This window comes from Hesperophylax consimilis, chromosome 9, assembly GCF_061612785.1.
Source record: "Hesperophylax consimilis isolate HC1 chromosome 9, BYU_Hcon_1.0, whole genome shotgun sequence".
In the NCBI taxonomy this organism is placed as follows: Eukaryota; Metazoa; Arthropoda; class Insecta; order Trichoptera; family Limnephilidae; genus Hesperophylax; species Hesperophylax consimilis.
The window spans coordinates 1,827,990-1,849,541 of record NC_142844.1 but is presented as its reverse complement, the minus strand read 5'-3'; the positions used below and the strand labels follow the sequence as shown (position 1 = coordinate 1,849,541).

The 21,552-nt window shown below is 32.7% G+C and overlaps 1 protein-coding gene across 3 annotated transcripts in view; it reads left to right on the top strand.

The window, feature by feature from the left end:
• The window catches only part of LOC149420780 (CUGBP Elav-like family member 2), an 864,914-nt gene that overhangs the window by 453,434 nt on the left and 389,928 nt on the right, over positions 1–21,552 (top strand). For 2 of the 3 annotated variants that reach the window (XM_089635532.1, XM_089635533.1), the window contains exon 4: positions 15,115–15,184. In XM_089635532.1, the coding sequence (XP_089491658.1) occupies positions 15,174–15,184 (11 nt within the window). In that variant the 5' untranslated portion in view covers positions 15,115–15,173. The remainder of the gene's footprint in view (positions 1–15,114; positions 15,185–21,552) is intronic. The other variant, XM_089635534.1, reaches the window with a different exon arrangement.

Here is a 21,552-nt window from a genome sequence, read left to right as displayed (position 1 = left end):
TAGTCGAGTAAATTAAAAGTTTGCCCAATTTGGAATAAATTTTCTTATCAATTTATATAAAAAGAAATTTAGAACTAATAAATTGTTCAATTAAAATCCATCGTGCGTATAGCGACAGTGTTAAAAGTGTTTGTCGTTTTAACCGGAATTTTAATCATCAGTCTATCATTTCGAAAAAGAATCTGAAACAGCTATCATTCAAAAGCCTAAACTAGAAAGGTGTTATTAAATCAACGGGTTTTCTGAATTAGGATTTCGTTCGGAAGAAAAATTAAATATCAGCTAATTTATACGACTCAAGCGAGAATAAAATATTAAATAGGAATAAATAGTCGAAAAGATTTATTTTGAAATTAGTTGAAAAATACAATTAATTAGGTAGGATTTCTTCATCAAGGTTGTTGTGTACTACCCGACCGGAAATACCTTGACGTGGGTGAGTTTTCCTTTTATAAATAATTTTCAGGTCCCAGGAGACACAGAAGGGCTGTGAAGTGGAAGTATATCAATTGAATATAAAATTAAAACAACAAAACAAAGAATTACACATTAATATATGTATATTGTATATTTGTATATATATTTATAAATATAAAATAAAATATTGTATATAAAGAATATATATATGAGTAATGTAATTATATATATGTATTTTATTTATTAATCGAAACATCGAAATGGTAGCGATTTTTAATACCTACCCGAGGACATATCTATATTATTGAAAAAGAAAATATGTATTTATTAATATTCCAGACCATGTAGAATCATATACCTTATATTTATTTATTAATATATGTAATCTTATTTAACGTATTTTGACAATCGAGATATGTGTACATATATATATATTTATATTTATTCTTCATTTAACCTAGTAAATTTACTAAATTCGGAAAATGAAATAAATAGTTTAACTTCAATAAAGGAATTAAAAATATTTAAATTAACTATGCACAATAAACGGTATCATAACTGAATCAGTAAAGAGGCACAAATGACTTCTAAGGAATTTTAAAATAAACAAATCTCACATTTAGGTTAGTGTGTCAGGAGATGTTTATATTATTTGTTTACAAAACAAAGGATCACTGGAGAATTGGGTCAACCGCATAGTTTGGAAACGACCTTGGCCATAATTAGTTAGTCACAAAGGATTTTATTAATTACCCGAAACAGCTGGAAGATGCGTGTTCTCAAATACTTATCAATCACAAACGACAATTGAAAAATCACGGGTTAGCCAGATTTATACCGAAATATTACATGAAACATTTAAATATCATTGATTAGATAGTCGCATAGATTTTTATTAGTTATCTGAACCAGCTGGAAGCTGCGTGCGCTCAAATACCTATCAATCACAAACGACAATTGAAAAATCACGGGTTAGGAAGATTTATATCGAATAATTATACGAAACATTTGAATATTATTGATTGGGTGCTCATACAAAACCCCATCAGTTGCCTGAGATATTTGAGGGTCGAGTACTCTCTAATGTGGCAATCAACCACTTGAAACAATTGGAAAATCACGGGATAGGATGAACAAAAATTAATGTTGAACCCTGGAGGTAAAATTTAAAACAAATACAGTTCATCAATAGGAGGCAGTGGTCGCTCCTACAACAAGACCATTAACCAAACCAAATAGAGATGACGATTCTCTTAAATAAAAACGTCAAAACCAAACAAACAAAAAGCCTGGAGTTCGATAGCTCTCCAAAACAAACTATCAAATAATTTCTTATTCTACTAGTATTTATTAGTATCACCTTATTAGTACGTATATATTCGGTTACCAAGCTAAGAATTGTGCAGAATTCTTTGTGCGAGATCCGAGCTTGGGATGCGAGGTAAATAGCCTTGTATTGCAAGTTATAAACCTTTCCCAAACTGTATGTATACATATATTTATTCGTATGTACTGTCTATTGGAGGATGCGGACCTGCATACAGCTTGCATTTAGGTCGGTAGACCACTCTCGCATCTTCTCTTAGACGTGGAATGAGGATTCACGACCCGTAAGTCCACACCAACCGTGAGTATATGATTGTATATAGGACGAAACCGGTTCGCCCTAAGTAAATTTTAGTCCAAGGAGGAGTCGGAATTTGGGGGTATCGAGACTCGAGGGGAAACTTGAAGGCACATGATGACGTGGAAGGCTTTTTGGGACGAGATAACTTAGGTATCAATCAAAGAGCCGTGTCAAAGGATTGTGCAAATTTCTTGTTGACTCACGATCATCTCGTTTACTTGCAGGAGGATTTGGAGCCAAATTATGCCAGCAAATGGGCTATTCCGAGTTCGTCAAATATGCAATTAACTAATTACATTAACCTACTAAATCAATCTTTACATGTACCTTATAGCAGCAGAATCATAAAGGAGTGGCGCCCCACAGACACAAGAGTTTACCAAAATCAAATTTACTAACAATTAACCATTTGAGTTATATCAAATTACCTGTCCAAATAAACATGTATAATATCTTTTAGCAGCGTTTAACTACGATTTTGTTAGGGTGCAGGGAATCAGAATAATTACAATAGGAAAGTTAGCTCATTCAGAAAATTCATTTAAGTCTAGGTTTGCAATAGAAAGACTAATTCAACTTTGAACTCAACACCTCGATCAGAACCAAGGGGGTTACCACAAAAATGAAAGTAATTAAAATCCTATATCATAAATCAAAAAAATTACACAACGTTTGATGGAATTTAATTACAATATAAATACGGGTATATTTGCGTTCAAGATCGTAAATAACGTATTAATTAGTTAAGTACATATGTCTATAAAGATATATAGTACAAGAGAGCTTTAAGTAGCTTTCTGTAGATATCAAAGAAGAGGGTCCAATTTTCATGGAGGCTTATGTGTTGTAGGGGAGGAATTTTCCATCCCTGCGAACACATATGCAAAGCCTTAGAAAAAAAAAAATTAAACATCGATCATAGCCAAGAGAGAAGAAAATTCTATATTGTTTTAAACAAAAAAAAAAAAAAAAGAAATATTTAAAATTACTCTCACACCCAAAAAGGTAAAACATTACAACTCATAGCCGTGATCAGGAGGTTCAGGTTTTATAAGTTTTGAGAGAAAAAAAAAACAAAGTTATTGGTCAACCTATTGCAAAAACGGAGAAAATAATAATAATAAATAGGACGAAATTAATTAAAGAGTTAACAAAAAGAAAAAAAATTTATCAGAAAATGACGACATTACATTAATGCGACATTACATAAATATACAGTAAAATTTAAAAATAATAATAGATTAACGTAAACAAACAATAAATCCAAAAAGAAAGTGTTAACGAATAAATCTTATAATACAAAAAGTGTCCTTATAAATAAAAATGTGTTAATTCAAATGACCGTGAACTTTAGAGTCAATAAAAATTCTTTTCATACGATAATATAAACAATAAGAAAGGATATGTGGGTTAATGATGTCATTCACTCGAGAGGAATGCGTTCCGTAAACAAAAACATTGTTTATGTTTTGGGTTCATCGAACAAATCGGAATGTTGATATAAAGCAAGTTTAATAAACAGACAAACCCGAAAAACATCGAACTTATTGGGACATCAAAGAACATCTAAAAATTGATAAGATAAACATCGAGATTTTAAAAGGTCGGAAACATCGTTGAATAATACGTATCACTCCGAGGAACAAAAAATTAAATAACAAACGTCGAGATTAAATAAACAATGACACAAAACGAGATAGCTGGAACAAGTATAACATAAACATTGCATTTGGATATCGTGAAGTATTAACGTAAACAATTATTGTTTATCTTATATCCGACCAGCGGCGGGCCGTGGTACTTAACAAATTATTCACAAAGTCAGGAAAAGAAATTATTATTTCATCGCTAGACATTCGACAGAATTATTAGAAGGATAGAAAGGTTTAGAGATATTAAATTGATTAATGTTTTACAACACCCAATGTACCTTACTAGATATCATTGGTTTTGCAAAAATAATGATTACGAAAAATATAAAATTGATTAATATCAATTGATTAACAAAAAAAAATATATATATATTTTTTTGATTAACATCAATATCATTATAAAACAAAAGAAAAACAATTATTTTGAGATGTTGGGGTGTAATCTATTATGATCATGTTGTAACATAATAAATAGCGGAAATATTACACCCATATCATGTGATAGATAGATCTATAATAACAATAATATCAAAATAGAAAAGAGTAATTGTATTACATCATAGTTAATCATTAGGACCACGTGTTAGATTCAAATGGTCGCGCTACGTGCCGCCAATGTAGATACTTGTTGTCAGGATCACAAATCTCGATAATCGGCAGAGACATTAATGAGGGTGAAACATTTGATGTTTTGTTTTGTGAGGTAAGATTAATCTTACATAATATAATTTACCATATAAACGGGTAAGTTGAAATAACGTAAGATTTACTCATGATAATTTTGTTGACATTCGGGTCAGGTAGTTGACTATTAAGACATATTTTAAGACACAGAGAACCCAGTCAATGGATTCGATAAAGAATTCAAGTATAGGCCAAACAAATAAACGTTGTTTTGAAAAGACAAAGTGTTAGTTGTGATTTCAACTTTCAATTTCAAAGAAAAATTACAATTCAGACGGCACCGAGATAAGCCACTTGACAGTGAATGAAAATAAATAAAATGGTCTAGACAAATAATAAACGGAAGCGCGTAGAATTGGAATTTGCAGCAACTGATAACACGGAGCAGGGGTACTCAACAGTTTGGAATTTGAAAAAAAAAAATTTTTCATTAAAGAAAAAAAAAAGATTGAAGAATAAAACGTCAAGAAACGCTTGTTGTGAAGAGGGAGGTCTTAGTCCAACCAGGTTGAGGACCACCTAAACACGCGAGTCGAGGGGCGTGTTTTTTTTCCCAGAAAAAAAAAGAGATTAATTTTGAGTTTATCAAAATTAGAGAAAATTCCATAAAATAAAATCTACGCGAAAAAAAAAAAAAATAGAAAATACAATGTGATTCAAAGTCAAGGTTGTTAACAATCCAAACAGAATGAAAAGAGAGATAGGGAATGACAGAATGGAAGGAGAGATAGGGAATAACAGAATGAGGGGGGGGAGAAAGGGAATGACAGAATGGAAGGAGAGATAGGGAATAACAGAATGAGGGGGGGGAGAAAGGAAATAACAGAATGGAAAGAGAGATAGGGAATAACAGAATGAGGGGGGGGGGGAGAAAGGAAATAACAGAATGGAGAGAGAGATAGGGAATGATAGAGTGAGGTAGAGAAAGGAAATAACAGAATGGAAAGAGAGATAGGGAATAACAGAACGAAGGGGGGAGAAAAGCTAGACTACATTTTGAACACAATTTCGATGTCTAAAGTAGTATACAACGTTAGCCACAGCAAATTGAGTTCAGAGGGGGGAACTGTGATGAAAGGCTTTAAATCACAGTGAAAGAAAAAACAGATAAACCATAGCTGCAAGAAAATATGCAAATTATTTATGAAAACGGACATGCTAACGACATCTGGCGGAGAAAGAATTGATCCAGCTTGCTTGCAGTAGATTCCTGTAATAGTTGAAATTAAATCAAGGTTCCGGGACGAGAGCAGAGATGTCGTAAAATCGTCTAGGACTAGACAGGGCTTCCCCTTTTCTAGGCCTAAAAATAAACAATGAAGGTTGTCAACCAATAGATCTAAACAAAGAGCTATAAAAATTTTGAGTAACCAATCAGTGAACGAAGGGGGGTGTGTCTACGAAAGACAAAGGATTGAACCTTGGACCCGACATTAAAAAAGATAATTAATTGCATTTCCGTTCCCACAAAAATTAGAGGTGAACGCACTATGGCATAAACACTGACGTTCAAGGCGACAAACTCCTGGAAATGTTTACAATAACCGAGACATTTAGGTGATGGCGAACCGTTGAAATCGAGTGCTTTGAAGATTTTACAAATTGAAAAACACACGCACGAAAATGCAATGGAAAATTTATAAACGTGATAGTATAAAAAGGGACGGGAAAAGCGAAGGAAAGTTACTGGCGGAATTTCAACTGTAGTGCAATTATTTATGATAGAAGGAGGGTGTCATGTTCGATAAAATTCGTACTAAAGAGAGGAGTGAGTGTTGGAAACAATGGAAATTAATCGTTATCAATTTAAGATGAAACGGACATATTGGTAAATCAATTTTGAATGAAAAATCTCGCAAAAAAAATACACTTTTAGAAAAGTGCGGCGATCGAATGGAAGGATAGTACAGGGATTTTGGACTGCTACGAAGGTTCTAGGAAAATGAAAATTGAGTATTAGAAGAAGACAGTAAAATTAAACATATATCGATAGATTAGATTCAGGAAAAGTAGACATTTTCATGATTATTAGGTTAGATATATATTAGAGTTACCCAATATTACGGAGGGATCGAAACAAGACAAAAGGTTGGCGGTCTCATGTATATTTTGAAGGGTAAACAATCGAAATCCGAACATGATTTTTATTTACGTTAAGGTAATAAACGATTAGAAAAGCGATTAACTTTAACGTGGACCTTATGGAAGTATTTAGATTAGTCAAAAGAGATAAAAATTAATAGGTTTGAAATTAAACTAAATTTACGAGTCTGGTACCAAAATTTTAAACGTAAACAGGTGTCCAGACATATAATTTATGTGAAATCTTGTAAGTGAGGGATGGAGGATGGGGCGGAGATTGGGTCAGGCAATAAAAATGACAGATATCCCAGAGTCTAATTAGGTATATCTCCCATAGAAGTGTGGAAAATTATATATTAATTAATAATAGATGAAGTATGAAATTTTCCTGGAGACCACACACATCGGGAAAAGTGGAGAAAAGATGAAAGAAAGGGTAAAGAACGGAGATAAAGAATAATCCAAGTGGAGAAAAGTGATACAATTCAAATTTATCCGTGAAATAAATAAATACGACTTGGAAAATAACTAGTTAAAGAGTTATGAGAAATGACATAAGAATAAAGAAGAAAATTGTGCAAGAAAACGTCGCGGATAAAAGAAAATCCAAAAGATAAGGAAAAATTCAAATCTGCGGCATTAAGAGAGAAAGTACTGGTGAAAATGGAAAAGCTCATATAGGTGACAATAAAATTGAGTAGAATTTAGATAAATCGAAATTCTAAACTGCATAGTAGGGATTTCAACATGGATTTAGGTATTTTTCACACGAGATGCGTAAAATTGAGATGTATATATATATTATTGAGGACGGACCTATCGCAAATTGAGAAAAAAAAGGAACACAAAATCATGAGAATTTAACTACATTTTGTATGAACACAGGACAAAGGAAGCTTGGGCGATTAACACAGACTTACCCGATTCGGACCCTATCGACTTAGATTTGTGAGATAAAAACTAACTACCGCCCAGAGCCGGAAAGCAGAACATCTTATGGGAGCACATTCGATATTGATGGAAGGGGTGTTTGGATTTACGAGTTGATAGGAGATAGAATTAAGCATCAAGAGACATTCAGATACGTCTTTTGGAACCTGAGAGGGGTATAAAAGATGGAACTCATCAGTCAGGAGGGCAGTCGCGCCGAGGGTTTGAAAAGTTGTTACATGGCAGTACTACGTCTATTGGTAAAATTCTAGTGAAATAATCTAAGTGTTAAATTCTGAACAAGTACCTGGACTTAGAAAGTTTTGTAAAAAGTCTTAAATTCAGTTTCTAAATTCTGAAAACCCCACCAGTGAAGTTTTGTTAAATCAGTTTAATTTGGTTAAACAGTGAAAATAAATATAATTTAAACTCAGTGCTTAAAAGTGTTAAGTGAAGTGCAAAAAGTGAATTGTGAATTAATTAAAAATTTAAAAATAATTATTTCATTCAAAGTGAAAACATTCAAATTAAATTTAAGAGTTTGTTATCGTTAATCTAAAGTGAACGTGATCGCGTATTGATATTTAAAAATAGATTATAATTTAACGTCAATTTGGTTAAAAAATAATAATAATAGTAATAAATACTTCATCTTAGGTTAAAAGAAACACAAAAACAAAAAAAAAGGATTCGATAATAATAAACGTTTAAACCTTTGTTCTAAAATTAACAGTTAGAAAAAATTTAATTTATTAATAGTCGAGTAAATTAAAAGTTTGCCCAATTTGGAATAAATTTTCTTATCAATTTATATAAAAAGAAATTTAGAACTAATAAATTGTTCAATTAAAATCCATCGTGCGTATAGCGACAGTGTTAAAAGTGTTTGTCGTTTTAACCGGAATTTTAATCATCAGTCTATCATTTCGAAAAAGAATCTGAAACAGCTATCATTCAAAAGCCTAAACTAGAAAGGTGTTATTAAATCAACGGGTTTTCTGAATTAGGATTTCGTTCGGAAGAAAAATTAAATATCAGCTAATTTATACGACTCAAGCGAGAATAAAATATTAAATAGGAATAAATAGTCGAAAAGATTTATTTTGAAATTAGTTGAAAAATACAATTAATTAGGTAGGATTTCTTCATCAAGGTTGTTGTGTACTACCCGACCGGAAATACCTTGACGTGGGTGAGTTTTCCTTTTATAAATAATTTTCAGGTCCCAGGAGACACAGAAGGGCTGTGAAGTGGAAGTATATCAATTGAATATAAAATTAAAACAACAAAACAAAGAATTACACATTAATATATGTATATTGTATATTTGTATATATATTTATAAATATAAAATAAAATATTGTATATAAAGAATATATATATGAGTAATGTAATTATATATATGTATTTTATTTATTAATCGAAACATCGAAATGGTAGCGATTTTTAATACCTACCCGAGGACATATCTATATTATTGAAAAAGAAAATATGTATTTATTAATATTCCAGACCATGTAGAATCATATACCTTATATTTATTTATTAATATATGTAATCTTATTTAACGTATTTTGACAATCGAGATATGTGTACATATATATATATTTATATTTATTCTTCATTTAACCTAGTAAATTTACTAAATTCGGAAAATGAAATAAATAGTTTAACTTCAATAAAGGAATTAAAAATATTTAAATTAACTATGCACAATAAACGGTATCATAACTGAATCAGTAAAGAGGCACAAATGACTTCTAAGGAATTTTAAAATAAACAAATCTCACATTTAGGTTAGTGTGTCAGGAGATGTTTATATTATTTGTTTACAAAACAAAGGATCACTGGAGAATTGGGTCAACCGCATAGTTTGGAAACGACCTTGGCCATAATTAGTTAGTCACAAAGGATTTTATTAATTACCCGAAACAGCTGGAAGATGCGTGTTCTCAAATACTTATCAATCACAAACGACAATTGAAAAATCACGGGTTAGCCAGATTTATACCGAAATATTACATGAAACATTTAAATATCATTGATTAGATAGTCGCATAGATTTTTATTAGTTATCTGAACCAGCTGGAAGCTGCGTGCGCTCAAATACCTATCAATCACAAACGACAATTGAAAAATCACGGGTTAGGAAGATTTATATCGAATAATTATACGAAACATTTGAATATTATTGATTGGGTGCTCATACAAAACCCCATCAGTTGCCTGAGATATTTGAGGGTCGAGTACTCTCTAATGTGGCAATCAACCACTTGAAACAATTGGAAAATCACGGGATAGGATGAACAAAAATTAATGTTGAACCCTGGAGGTAAAATTTAAAACAAATACAGTTCATCAATAGGAGGCAGTGGTCGCTCCTACAACAAGACCATTAACCAAACCAAATAGAGATGACGATTCTCTTAAATAAAAACGTCAAAACCAAACAAACAAAAAGCCTGGAGTTCGATAGCTCTCCAAAACAAACTATCAAATAATTTCTTATTCTACTAGTATTTATTAGTATCACCTTATTAGTACGTATATATTCGGTTACCAAGCTAAGAATTGTGCAGAATTCTTTGTGCGAGATCCGAGCTTGGGATGCGAGGTAAATAGCCTTGTATTGCAAGTTATAAACCTTTCCCAAACTGTATGTATACATATATTTATTCGTATGTACTGTCTATTGGAGGATGCGGACCTGCATACAGCTTGCATTTAGGTCGGTAGACCACTCTCGCATCTTCTCTTAGACGTGGAATGAGGATTCACGACCCGTAAGTCCACACCAACCGTGAGTATATGATTGTATATAGGACGAAACCGGTTCGCCCTAAGTAAATTTTAGTCCAAGGAGGAGTCGGAATTTGGGGGTATCGAGACTCGAGGGGAAACTTGAAGGCACATGATGACGTGGAAGGCTTTTTGGGACGAGATAACTTAGGTATCAATCAAAGAGCCGTGTCAAAGGATTGTGCAAATTTCTTGTTGACTCACGATCATCTCGTTTACTTGCAGGAGGATTTGGAGCCAAATTATGCCAGCAAATGGGCTATTCCGAGTTCGTCAAATATGCAATTAACTAATTACATTAACCTACTAAATCAATCTTTACATGTACCTTATAGCAGCAGAATCATAAAGGAGTGGCGCCCCACAGACACAAGAGTTTACCAAAATCAAATTTACTAACAATTAACCATTTGAGTTATATCAAATTACCTGTCCAAATAAACATGTATAATATCTTTTAGCAGCGTTTAACTACGATTTTGTTAGGGTGCAGGGAATCAGAATAATTACAATAGGAAAGTTAGCTCATTCAGAAAATTCATTTAAGTCTAGGTTTGCAATAGAAAGACTAATTCAACTTTGAACTCAACACCTCGATCAGAACCAAGGGGGTTACCACAAAAATGAAAGTAATTAAAATCCTATATCATAAATCAAAAAAATTACACAACGTTTGATGGAATTTAATTACAATATAAATACGGGTATATTTGCGTTCAAGATCGTAAATAACGTATTAATTAGTTAAGTACATATGTCTATAAAGATATATAGTACAAGAGAGCTTTAAGTAGCTTTCTGTAGATATCAAAGAAGAGGGTCCAATTTTCATGGAGGCTTATGTGTTGTAGGGGAGGAATTTTCCATCCCTGCGAACACATATGCAAAGCCTTAGAAAAAAAAAAATTAAACATCGATCATAGCCAAGAGAGAAGAAAATTCTATATTGTTTTAAACAAAAAAAAAAAAAAAAAGAAATATTTAAAATTACTCTCACACCCAAAAAGGTAAAACATTACAGGCAGTGAGGCATGAAACTAGCAGAGGAAGTATGAAAGTATACTGCATGCTGTAGAAATGAGATCTCCGAGGCGTATGTGTGGTAAAACCATGGATGATCGTGTGAGAAATGTGGAGATCCTCATAGAATGCAAGGCTGATGTAGTTGTAATTATTACGAAAAGGACGCTTAGATCGTTTGGGCATTTAGAGCGAATAAGTGTAGAAAAGAGTGTAATGAGAATACATATGACGCAAATTTGAATGATACAGAAGTCGAGGACGCCTGAGGAAGTCAAGAGTCAGAATAATAGAATGGTATGTTTGACAATTTTTGAATGTGAATGGGGCAAGGGGTGTCTGCCAAGACGGAGTTCTTTAGTGTTCCGACCCTTCTGTCTACCCCTGCGGAAAACGGTGTGATGGTTAGTTAGTTTGAATAGAAAATTTGAATGATTACAAACAAGAATACAAATCTGGCTGAAAGAGAATAATGAAAAAACTCAGTAATTGTATTTAATTTTTTTTTTCATTATTATTAACACCTTAGAGCATATATAAATTATACGGCAGGCCAAATGGCGGTTGGTTGCACGGCTAACCGCATGTCGTGGTACGCACTATAAGTCAATATTCCTTAATATTTTTAAACCTAGATTGAATCATTCATTCCGCGCGATTTTTAATGAATTTCACCGCTAGATGCGGGCTGTTAACATTTTTAAATAATTTGTGAATACTGACATATTTTAGGGATGATGTCTGAATCAACAGAATATTAATTTAATTTGAAAACGGCTTTTATCTTGTTAACGTTTTTGGGTAGCATTGTTAATAAAACAATAAAAACTTGATGAACAGACAAACTCAAGTGGGCTTTGTTCCACCAGAGATCCAATCAATTTTTGAAATGTCAATGAACCATATTTCAATGTCATTAGTTTTTGCGCTTGCCCTTTTAATGGGGAACTATTATTTATCTGACCCCCTTTCTTCTCCGTCTATAAATTCTTCCCCCAATCTTCTTCCTTCTTGCCCCTTTGCCCCGGGAAGCGCGATCTGTGTCGTCTCTCTCCCGAAATATTATTGCCCTAATTATTTATTGTCGCTGCGGTAATAATTCAGGCAGGCACCAGTCTGGAGCTTACTAAGAAAGCTCCTAACTACAGCTAAATACAACCATAATATGCACTTCATCAAAAGGGAACTTATAATAACTGACCCCATGAAAAACTAAACTTCGATGGTAAGGTAATTGTTGTGAAGGTTCCTATCTTCACTTGGCGGTGCTATTTTGATCGGAATATGAACGGTGGTACTTAAGATTGGTAGGGGTTAGTACCTACCGCAAGTTGCAAGAAACTGGTAGCTACTGTGATTTGTTTTCATGAAATAATGATCCGTCCTTAATTGTATGTCCCAGGTTGTAAGTCAAAGATTTTTTTACTACATTCATGGTTGATCAGGGGTCTTAGTCTTCATTGATTAACTCACAACACCGTGGTGACAACAAACCGTATTATTTACACATTTTAAAATATTTTAGCTCTATCAAAATCGGCAGTTAAGGGACACGGTAACGTGCATTAAAAACCAAGGCCAATACCCCTGATATTTTAAATCGTTCTTTCCTAGATACTTACTTTAGGTAAACAAGCTATAAAATATTTACAAGCTGAAAGTAACTTAAAATTGGCTGTTCATTCATTACGGGGAATTCTTAACATTCTGGAGAAATTGGTATATTTTGGCTTGAATTATCTTGTGGCACATTATTTAGTTTCAATTCGCACCTATGTACTTGGAAATGACATGGCTGTTGGCAGGTATAATAATTATAAAATAATTAATGTTTTATTTCCGCATAAATTAGTTACGATTATTGTTGTGTTTTTATCATTTTGAAAAGAAGCAAATGATTGCTGTTTGCCTACTTTATATTATTTTTAAATATACCGTTAGGGTTTGCTTATTTTCTTTTACGAAGGTAAATTGTATTATTTTGAGGTATGATCGGCAGTCATTATAACTGATAAACTTGCCATATCTGAGTATCCTCGTTGGGCAGCAGGTTTATCTACTCAACAACTTAATTGAAAATGTAAACACGAACCACAACAGCTTAATAAAGTTTATATTATCAATTTCTAAGTTCATCCAAACAATGAAACAAAACAAAAACCCCTCAGGGGGGCTGTAATTATTCAGCTTCCGTCCTGCAGACCCGTAATCTTTTGCGGTGTCATTTGACACTGAAATGTGACACTTGAGTGTCGAGTGTCCCCCCATCCGGTGTCATCCGCCACCCCCGCCCTGTCATCGGACCACGAGGCCTTACTCTAAAGCCTGATTAATGGCGGCCGTCCTTAATCCGATTCAATTGTAAACTCCTGCCTGTGACACTCTTTTTGTTTGTTTTCCTTATCGTGGCTGCAGTTGGTTCTACGACTTGGGAGTGAACAAATTGCAAGTCGGATTCCGGAATTAGCGAAGATTGGTATCGAACTTCCAATGGACTTGTTGAAATTGCACACCTTCCGGTTAATCGAAAATATTGCAATGGCATTTTGCACCTGCAGTTGGATGGACTTTAATTCCATTATTTTTACACCTAAAACAAATCTAACTGACGAATAAAATTATGGACAGATTATATGTTTAGTGGTTTCTTATCATGTGAATATTTGTTTAACAATATTAACATGGGAATAGAGAGCGCTTTTGAGTGCAATGAGGAACTGCAGTTGAAAATAGTAGGGCTTACAAAAAATATATTCAAATAGATTGCAAAAACGCTGATGCTGAATACATACGTTTTACTTATTTTTTAAAACTAATCATCCATCGCATTAAAACACACCGTTTAATTGGTACAAATGAACCTGTATTTTCACCACAAGCAGTCTGAGTGAGTAATATATATGGCCCACATCAACTACATCAGGGTTACCAATTTGTAGGAAAATTCCCCAAATTGTGGGGAATTTCTAAGACTTTCAAGAATTGGGTTTTTCGCGGGAGAATCTTTTTGTGATGATGCTGGAACTTTCTTGATTATCCAACAAAATGGAAAAATAATGTTTTCAGTTATTGTGAGAACTATATTTCCTTTTTTTAAAGTCTGAACCAAATAAAATATCCGAAAATGACTAGATAATAAAAAAATCTATTTCCAATAGAATTTTGGAGGTAAAGGAACTTCTGGGGAATTTGAAAATGTCTTAATTTGTTGTGAGTATTTTAGAGCATATACATTGGCAACTCTGATTGACATTCACATATGAACCGATGAAAGGACTTTGTGATCAGATGCTAATATTTTACCTACTGTTCTTCAATATAAATATATGCAGGTATTTAAGTTAAAAAGTCGTTATTTATTTTTTAAAAATGGACAACTGTTGCTCGTTTTCACTAAATTTACTTAAAAATTTGATAGTGTGAGACCAAATTATTTTTTTGACACAGCACAAGAGTTCATACTGCCCGGAGCCAGAAATCCTGATTTTTTATTGTTGTTATTTATTAAGTTAAGGTAAAAATGCAAAATATATTTTTTTGGACTGTGAATGGTTGAAGAGAAACAAATACTTATTATGAGACAATAATATTATTTTCTCCTAATAAATGCACCACTCATAACTTTACTATTTAGCTAGTATATTATACTTTGTAAAATATTCAATTATTTATTTCAATTATAATGATATTAAATAGCTACGGCCTGAATTAATAGCTAAAATTTAATTTCCAAATCCAACAATTGGAAAACGATAGGTGCCAATTTTTAATCGCTCGAGATAGTCAGGAAAAAAATCTTAAATCTAAGTATTTTCAAATATACACACGGTTTGAAAGTGTTAAAAATAAGCCAGATTATAATACCTTTAACATAATTATAACGTGTTTTGTTGTTTGTTTCAGATAGCGCGGTGCAAGTAGAAATCTGCACCCTGGAGGCCTTCGGCAGCAGCGTGGACTATATGTCCGACAGGTGAGCTTAACCTAAACTTTCGTGCTACATTAACACAAAAACCCGTGCCTAGCTCCGTGGTATCAGACCCACTGCAGTGTCCCCCGATTTAAGACAATGTGTTATCTACGTAACACGTGTTATTTTAAATGGGAAATTTATTACGGCTTAAAAAAATACATATGGAGTACATAGTTTTTTTTAAAGTAACGAGTGTTTATTTTATATCTTCGATATCAACCATTTAACAATTTCTAGACATTTTATTTTAAAATAGTTTCATCTTGTATTGTAACTTTTTTACTTGCATAATTGAGAGTTCATTTTTAATCCAGACCGTTAAGAAAAGATTTATAAAAAATGGAAAAAATGAATATAATATGTATGTGTATGTATTACAAAATAAAAAACTTTTAAAACAAAACAATCATTTAGTTATAATGTTCAGGTTTATAATTTTCTTATTACGAAAGTTATTTTCTACAGTCGCTATAATATATAGCCGTAAAATATGCATATTTCAAAAAGATGCATTTTTTAAGATAATCTAATCTAAAATAAGTTATTATATTCAAATTCACCTTCGTTCATACTCATAATGCAAGACTTAAAATAAATTAATTTAGGTCCAGTTGACATATTTATATATAATTCTAAAGGGCACGCTTCCATTTATTAACTTTAAAACATTGTTTAAAGGTTTCCGTTATAATATTTCAATTTTTGAATTCATTCATGGTGGAATTCCATTATAATATACTCCCGTAATAAAGTCCCAACAGAGTTAGCTAGCAATAAAACCCTTTTACTTACAACCCCAAGCGTTTAAAGATATCTCGTGGCCCAAGGGTTGTGATGCCAAGTGGCGTGTATAATCTAAAAGTATGCCGTTGTCTTTTGATTACGTCACTTCGTTAAATCAGCAAGTAAAAAACTAAATACAGGTTCACATAACATTCTTTAACTGCATAAATTAATTGTTTCGTTCCATAAAAAAAAATATTTGTGATTTTCGTTAGATTATCGTAAGAACCACCTTAAAGAAGTTTAAATTTTTTAGAGCTTGAATCCACATGTACACAAATTTACAATATTTTAGGAAAATTAAAATGATTTACGGAAATAGAAGGTAAGGTAATACAAAAAAATACCTATTGACAATGAAAATTATTACCAGCTGATGCTATTAAATAAGCCACATGAAAGCGATGAGGCTTTACGTGGAGGAGCATATAAATATTATGTATGTTTACGTATTTGTTTTGATACAAAATACGCAACAAACCTTGAATCCAATCGAGTGTGAAATGTACTTATTCCAAATGGCAACATTCCGGGGAGATGATTGAAAAAATCGTGTTTGTTTCCCAGATCGCATTACTCCGCGCACGGGGTTTTTTTTATATTCCGAATCAATTTAATTTCATAAATACGTCAGTTTTTTGGTGACGAGAAATGGCGGGGCCTCCATTCTGGAAAATGTTGTAAATCAAACAGCGGAATGAATTATTGGGAACGTAATACGAAGAAACATGTCCTAACAGAGGGGTTTACTCGTTCTCTTCGTCAGCAAGTTTTTTAGCCTCGAAAGGTCCTGAGAAGATTCGTCTTTAAATGTATTATTTTATTTTGTTTTTTTTTTTCGCAGCGCAGAACTTTTCATGTGAACTTTGATTTTGGGGTGGAATATTATTTTCTTTAGATTATGAAAATCAAATAATGATGATGTCACCAGCATCGGATCGGTACCGCTTTGCCTCATTTCACTAACTCGTCCCAAGCGAGGCGATGCCATTGCTATGCTGATTAGTGTACGTTTCAATTTGGAGTTTTATACAAGGAATTCCAAACGGATCGAGCTGAAGCTATGCTAATCTGATGCCAGAGTGATGTGTGTGACGTGTGTGACAACCTTTAGTAAAAAAAGTGAAAGTAAAGTAACTGATATTAATTTATATGGGTAAAGTTAGGTTTTAGAAATAATGCTTAAACGTGATATATTCACGGAAATATGTTATCTAACCTAACCTATCATTATTAAAGGTTTTTGATTTTAATTCGTAGAACTTCATTTATTTATTTTTTTAATTTTATGTAATTTAGTGAATCAAAATTAATAATATATTTTAGTTATTTTATTTTTTTTTATTGTGAGAGCTGCTTTAGCACTCAATGCCATTTTCAAACTGCCTAACCGCAGTTACTTGAACGATACAACAGCTGTGACAACAATAAAAAACTAATATTCTGTCAGAACTTAATAACAACATTATCAAAATTGATTTACATATAATTTAAAAAAATATAGCCTAACCTATCCTAACTTTATCTAATAAAAAAATAGAAAATATCTACAGCACTTATGCGCTCTATATTTTTGGTAATGTGTTAGTTCTCTCAATATATCTGGAAATTTAGTAAATAATAATTAGTATCTAATACCAGCGATACGCATATTGCTTAATTTTCTAAGAATCTCTGCAATTAATTCGATTTTTTCCTACGTCAGTATATTTAAGTTTGCTTTCGTCCAATAATAACTATATAAATTTGTAATATTGAATTGTTTATAATTCTTTGCGTATTAATTTATTAATCTCAGTAAATGTCAATTACAGCTATGCTTCGAATTTGGGGTCAAATCACATCGTCCCGGGGGGCAGAACTCGTACAAATTACGGCAATAATTTCGTTTAGTAGATGGTTTCATCGAAGATAGCTATCGTCTCACGCAGGTCGCTAATGAAATTAAACGCAAGAACGAAATCCCAGCCAGAGGGCGAATTGTTGATGGGGTGGCAAGGGGGAGTGATAAGGGATCAAGGGTTTCCTAATTGGTTCGCGGTCCAGAATTACTTTCAGATTGACCCCCATAAAACATCATGGCTGACTGTCGTGGCCATTCTCTGTCGATTTGTTCCCCGCCTGACACAAATATGGCAATAAACTTGTTTGTCGCTTTGTATCAGCGATGGAATTGATTCCGTCTGATCGACCCTGGCGCAGTTATCCGTGACTCTGAAGCGAGGAAGTGTCCATAAAAACCACAAAAATATTTACGCTCCACAGATATTTATTGTTCGGTCATAACTCTTGCAATGGAGAGTCGGAGATTAAGTATTATTGTGTTAAATCATTTTTTTTTTTACATTAACTTCACATAGGAAGCCCTGAAGAAAATAATTTCTCTCAGGGTCATCTTTTAGGATGCTGTGTGGAGGGTCTTTTTGAGGAGAAGTACCCGTGTTATAGGAGGGAATGAACGCAGAGGCCGGCAAATCGTTCTACAGCCGATCTGTTCAACTCGAGAACAAGTCGTAATAGCGACCTGTTCTCACGCGACAAATATGTTGAGCATGTGACTATGCACCGGTGTCAAAGGGATCAATGACGCTGTTTATCTAAGTATCTTCAATTGTAAAACAGGAATAAAAAGAACAACATACCTACCTGACGCCTGTTCTCTAGGGATTGCTATCCATTCGTTAAGAGACGGAAATCTATTAAACGGACCGCGCGTTTCTGCATAAATTCATGTTTTTTTTTTCAGGTATTATGAGCTTCCAGACAAGAGGTGTCTGACAAATTCAACAGTGAGCCGCATCTGCAATTCGTACAGGGTCAGGGTCTCTGGATTTATCTTAAATATATATTTGTTGGCTTTTAAAGTTGCTCCATGACTCACGCTCATACCGCAAAAGTTTATGAATTGAATACGATTCTATCGGGAGAGTGGCTTTAGACGTGTTTAGTGACAAGATCTGTATGCCAAGTACTTCCCCACCTTCCACTTTCTGCGGTGTGTATCTTATTATTTTTAAGCCCGTAGGAAAATTTGTGAATGTTTCAAAAAGAGATCGCAATTACCTTATTTTTTTAATGCTTCTTAAACAAATAAAATGTTAAACCAAAACAAAAGCTCGGTTCAATCAACATTTTATCCACTCTTTGTTAGAATTATTACATTTTTTTAGTTATCCACCAGCACACATCCCTTAAACAGGTTAAGCATTAAATATGTTAGACATACTATGTAATAGAATTCATATGTCTAATACTGATTTATAAATGTGGATGTATTACAATTGTAATGTTTTCCAAAATGCCCTGGAAATAATCTCAGACTTGTGATGTCCCTACAAAAACCCATTCATCTGTTCTGAATGCAATTATTAATGTTATCCAAATTAACCCTGGTAATAAATTACATCTTTGCGATTCTTTCAAGGATAAAAAAACCATTCCGTCACTTCGAATGCAATCAACAATGTTCTCAAAATTAGTTTTGACAGCATCGCCATTCCATTGTAAGAATATTATGTACTAAATACACAATTTTGCTATCCTGAAACGGGAATCCTTCCCAGTTGGACAGACAAAGGTTCATTTTGTTTTGTATTGTTTGTAATTTATATAAATATATAAAATAAAATAAAAAATAAAATAAAAAATAAAAATAAAATAAATAATAATATTTTTATGATTTATGTAGTGCCGTTTTTGTGAAATATCATCTCAAGGGCGCTGTATAAATATGTAATATATTTGTAAAATGTTAATCTTATTATACACTTAAGACTAGATAAACCATTATAACAACTTGTGGCTAGCGAATTGTATCCTCCGGTTCAGCGATCAATAATACAACTATTTGTACAATGCGATAGACCAATTAACGTGATGCTGCGTTAAAATAAACATTTTTTATTATTTATATTTATATTTTAAGTAATTTACACAATCATGTTAAACTCGAAGGTCACTTGAAATCAACACTGTTTATTTTTTATTAGAGAAATTAAAATACAGTTCGCAAGAAAATGACATAATTTGGAACCGTTTTACTTTGGAAAGGCTGATAATTAATTCTGGTATTTAATTCTATAATATTTCTTTTTTGTTATCATTCATTTTCGCAACACACTATAAAACTTTAGCATCAATTAATTGTTCATTAAATATGTCTTTAAGATTTATTTGTTTGAGAGGGTTAAGTATTAACTTGATGGCATTAGGTTGTCAAATTTCCAATAGAATCAATTTCACGATTAATCATTTATACACATATTATGAGTACCTATTCTTACATCTTGCGTTTTGACATACGCAATTAAATACAATCAGTCTTACTTATAAAGATTTTTTAATACCCTATGGTAAAGAGGGCCGTATACTACTAAATATCTACTTTTATAATATCCATGCAAGATTTTTTTTAGACTGGCGCACTAGTTTGTTCAAAACCTCAAAAACATGGTCATTTTAGAATTTTGCATTTTGTTTCTTACTTCGCTTTTCTTCAAATGACATTTGTAACGTCATTGGCTGAGTCTGTTTTGAATTGCTTCTAAATCCGGCCAATTCGATTATGAGTTCCGTATTTGCTCCCTAAATCGATATTTCGATTTAAAATATTCCTCTGAGTGCTGTAAAAGGATATTAATGATATTCACCACTGTGCGACCGCTCAATATTTTTCAAATCGGATTGTTAACAATCCTCGATCTGTGTCTCACTACGATCGTAATACGCTCATTGTTAAGGGTCGAGCGGTTTTAAAATTTGTTGTTTAAAACCTAACTTAACCCACTCTTATTACATTAACTACATGTATTATATTATTATCGTTTATTATGACATTGATATCTTTGACTCGAGTCTACGGGACGAAAATCCATTACAAAATCGCGCTAAAACTACGCCACTCAACTACCTTCCCATCTACTCCCGTCCTTCGTCTCATTAACCTTAACCTATATTTCCCCCCTCAACATATCTTGTAATAAAATAACATCAGTTATATCGTCGCACTTATATAATTTAAATCAGAAGGTTCATATTGGCATAGATTCTTAGTCTTAATATATGCAAGTTATATTATCATTAAGCATTGACTAATTACATTTTCATAATCGTTTTGATAACATGTTCTTCGGATTTCGTTTTAAAGTTTTATTATCTTAGCAGAAAGTTTTTTTAAGTCTGTTCGAATAAAAACCCTCCAATGACGACTTTTTTCACTATTCAATTAAAGCGGGTTTTAGGTCCGATTTAATTTTGATAAATGTGAACATTTTCAACTTCCATATTTGTTTAAATTGTCAAAAAATTCTAGCTAATCCGGTTGTTAAATTGATCACTTGATTATCAAATTAATAATAAATAAAAATATAAAAATGGACGTCGGTATTGTATTTAACCACCTTTTTCTACCCTTTATTATCGGCGTTCACTCGCTTTCGAAATTAAAATCGACCCTTTTTAATGAAATAATTCATTGACGTGCCTGTCCCATCTAGTCTTGGGACAACTGCACCAAGGGGTGGTTGAGTAGGCACTGCAATACCAGATAAATTAGCTACCCCAACCAATGATGAATAAAATAGCCA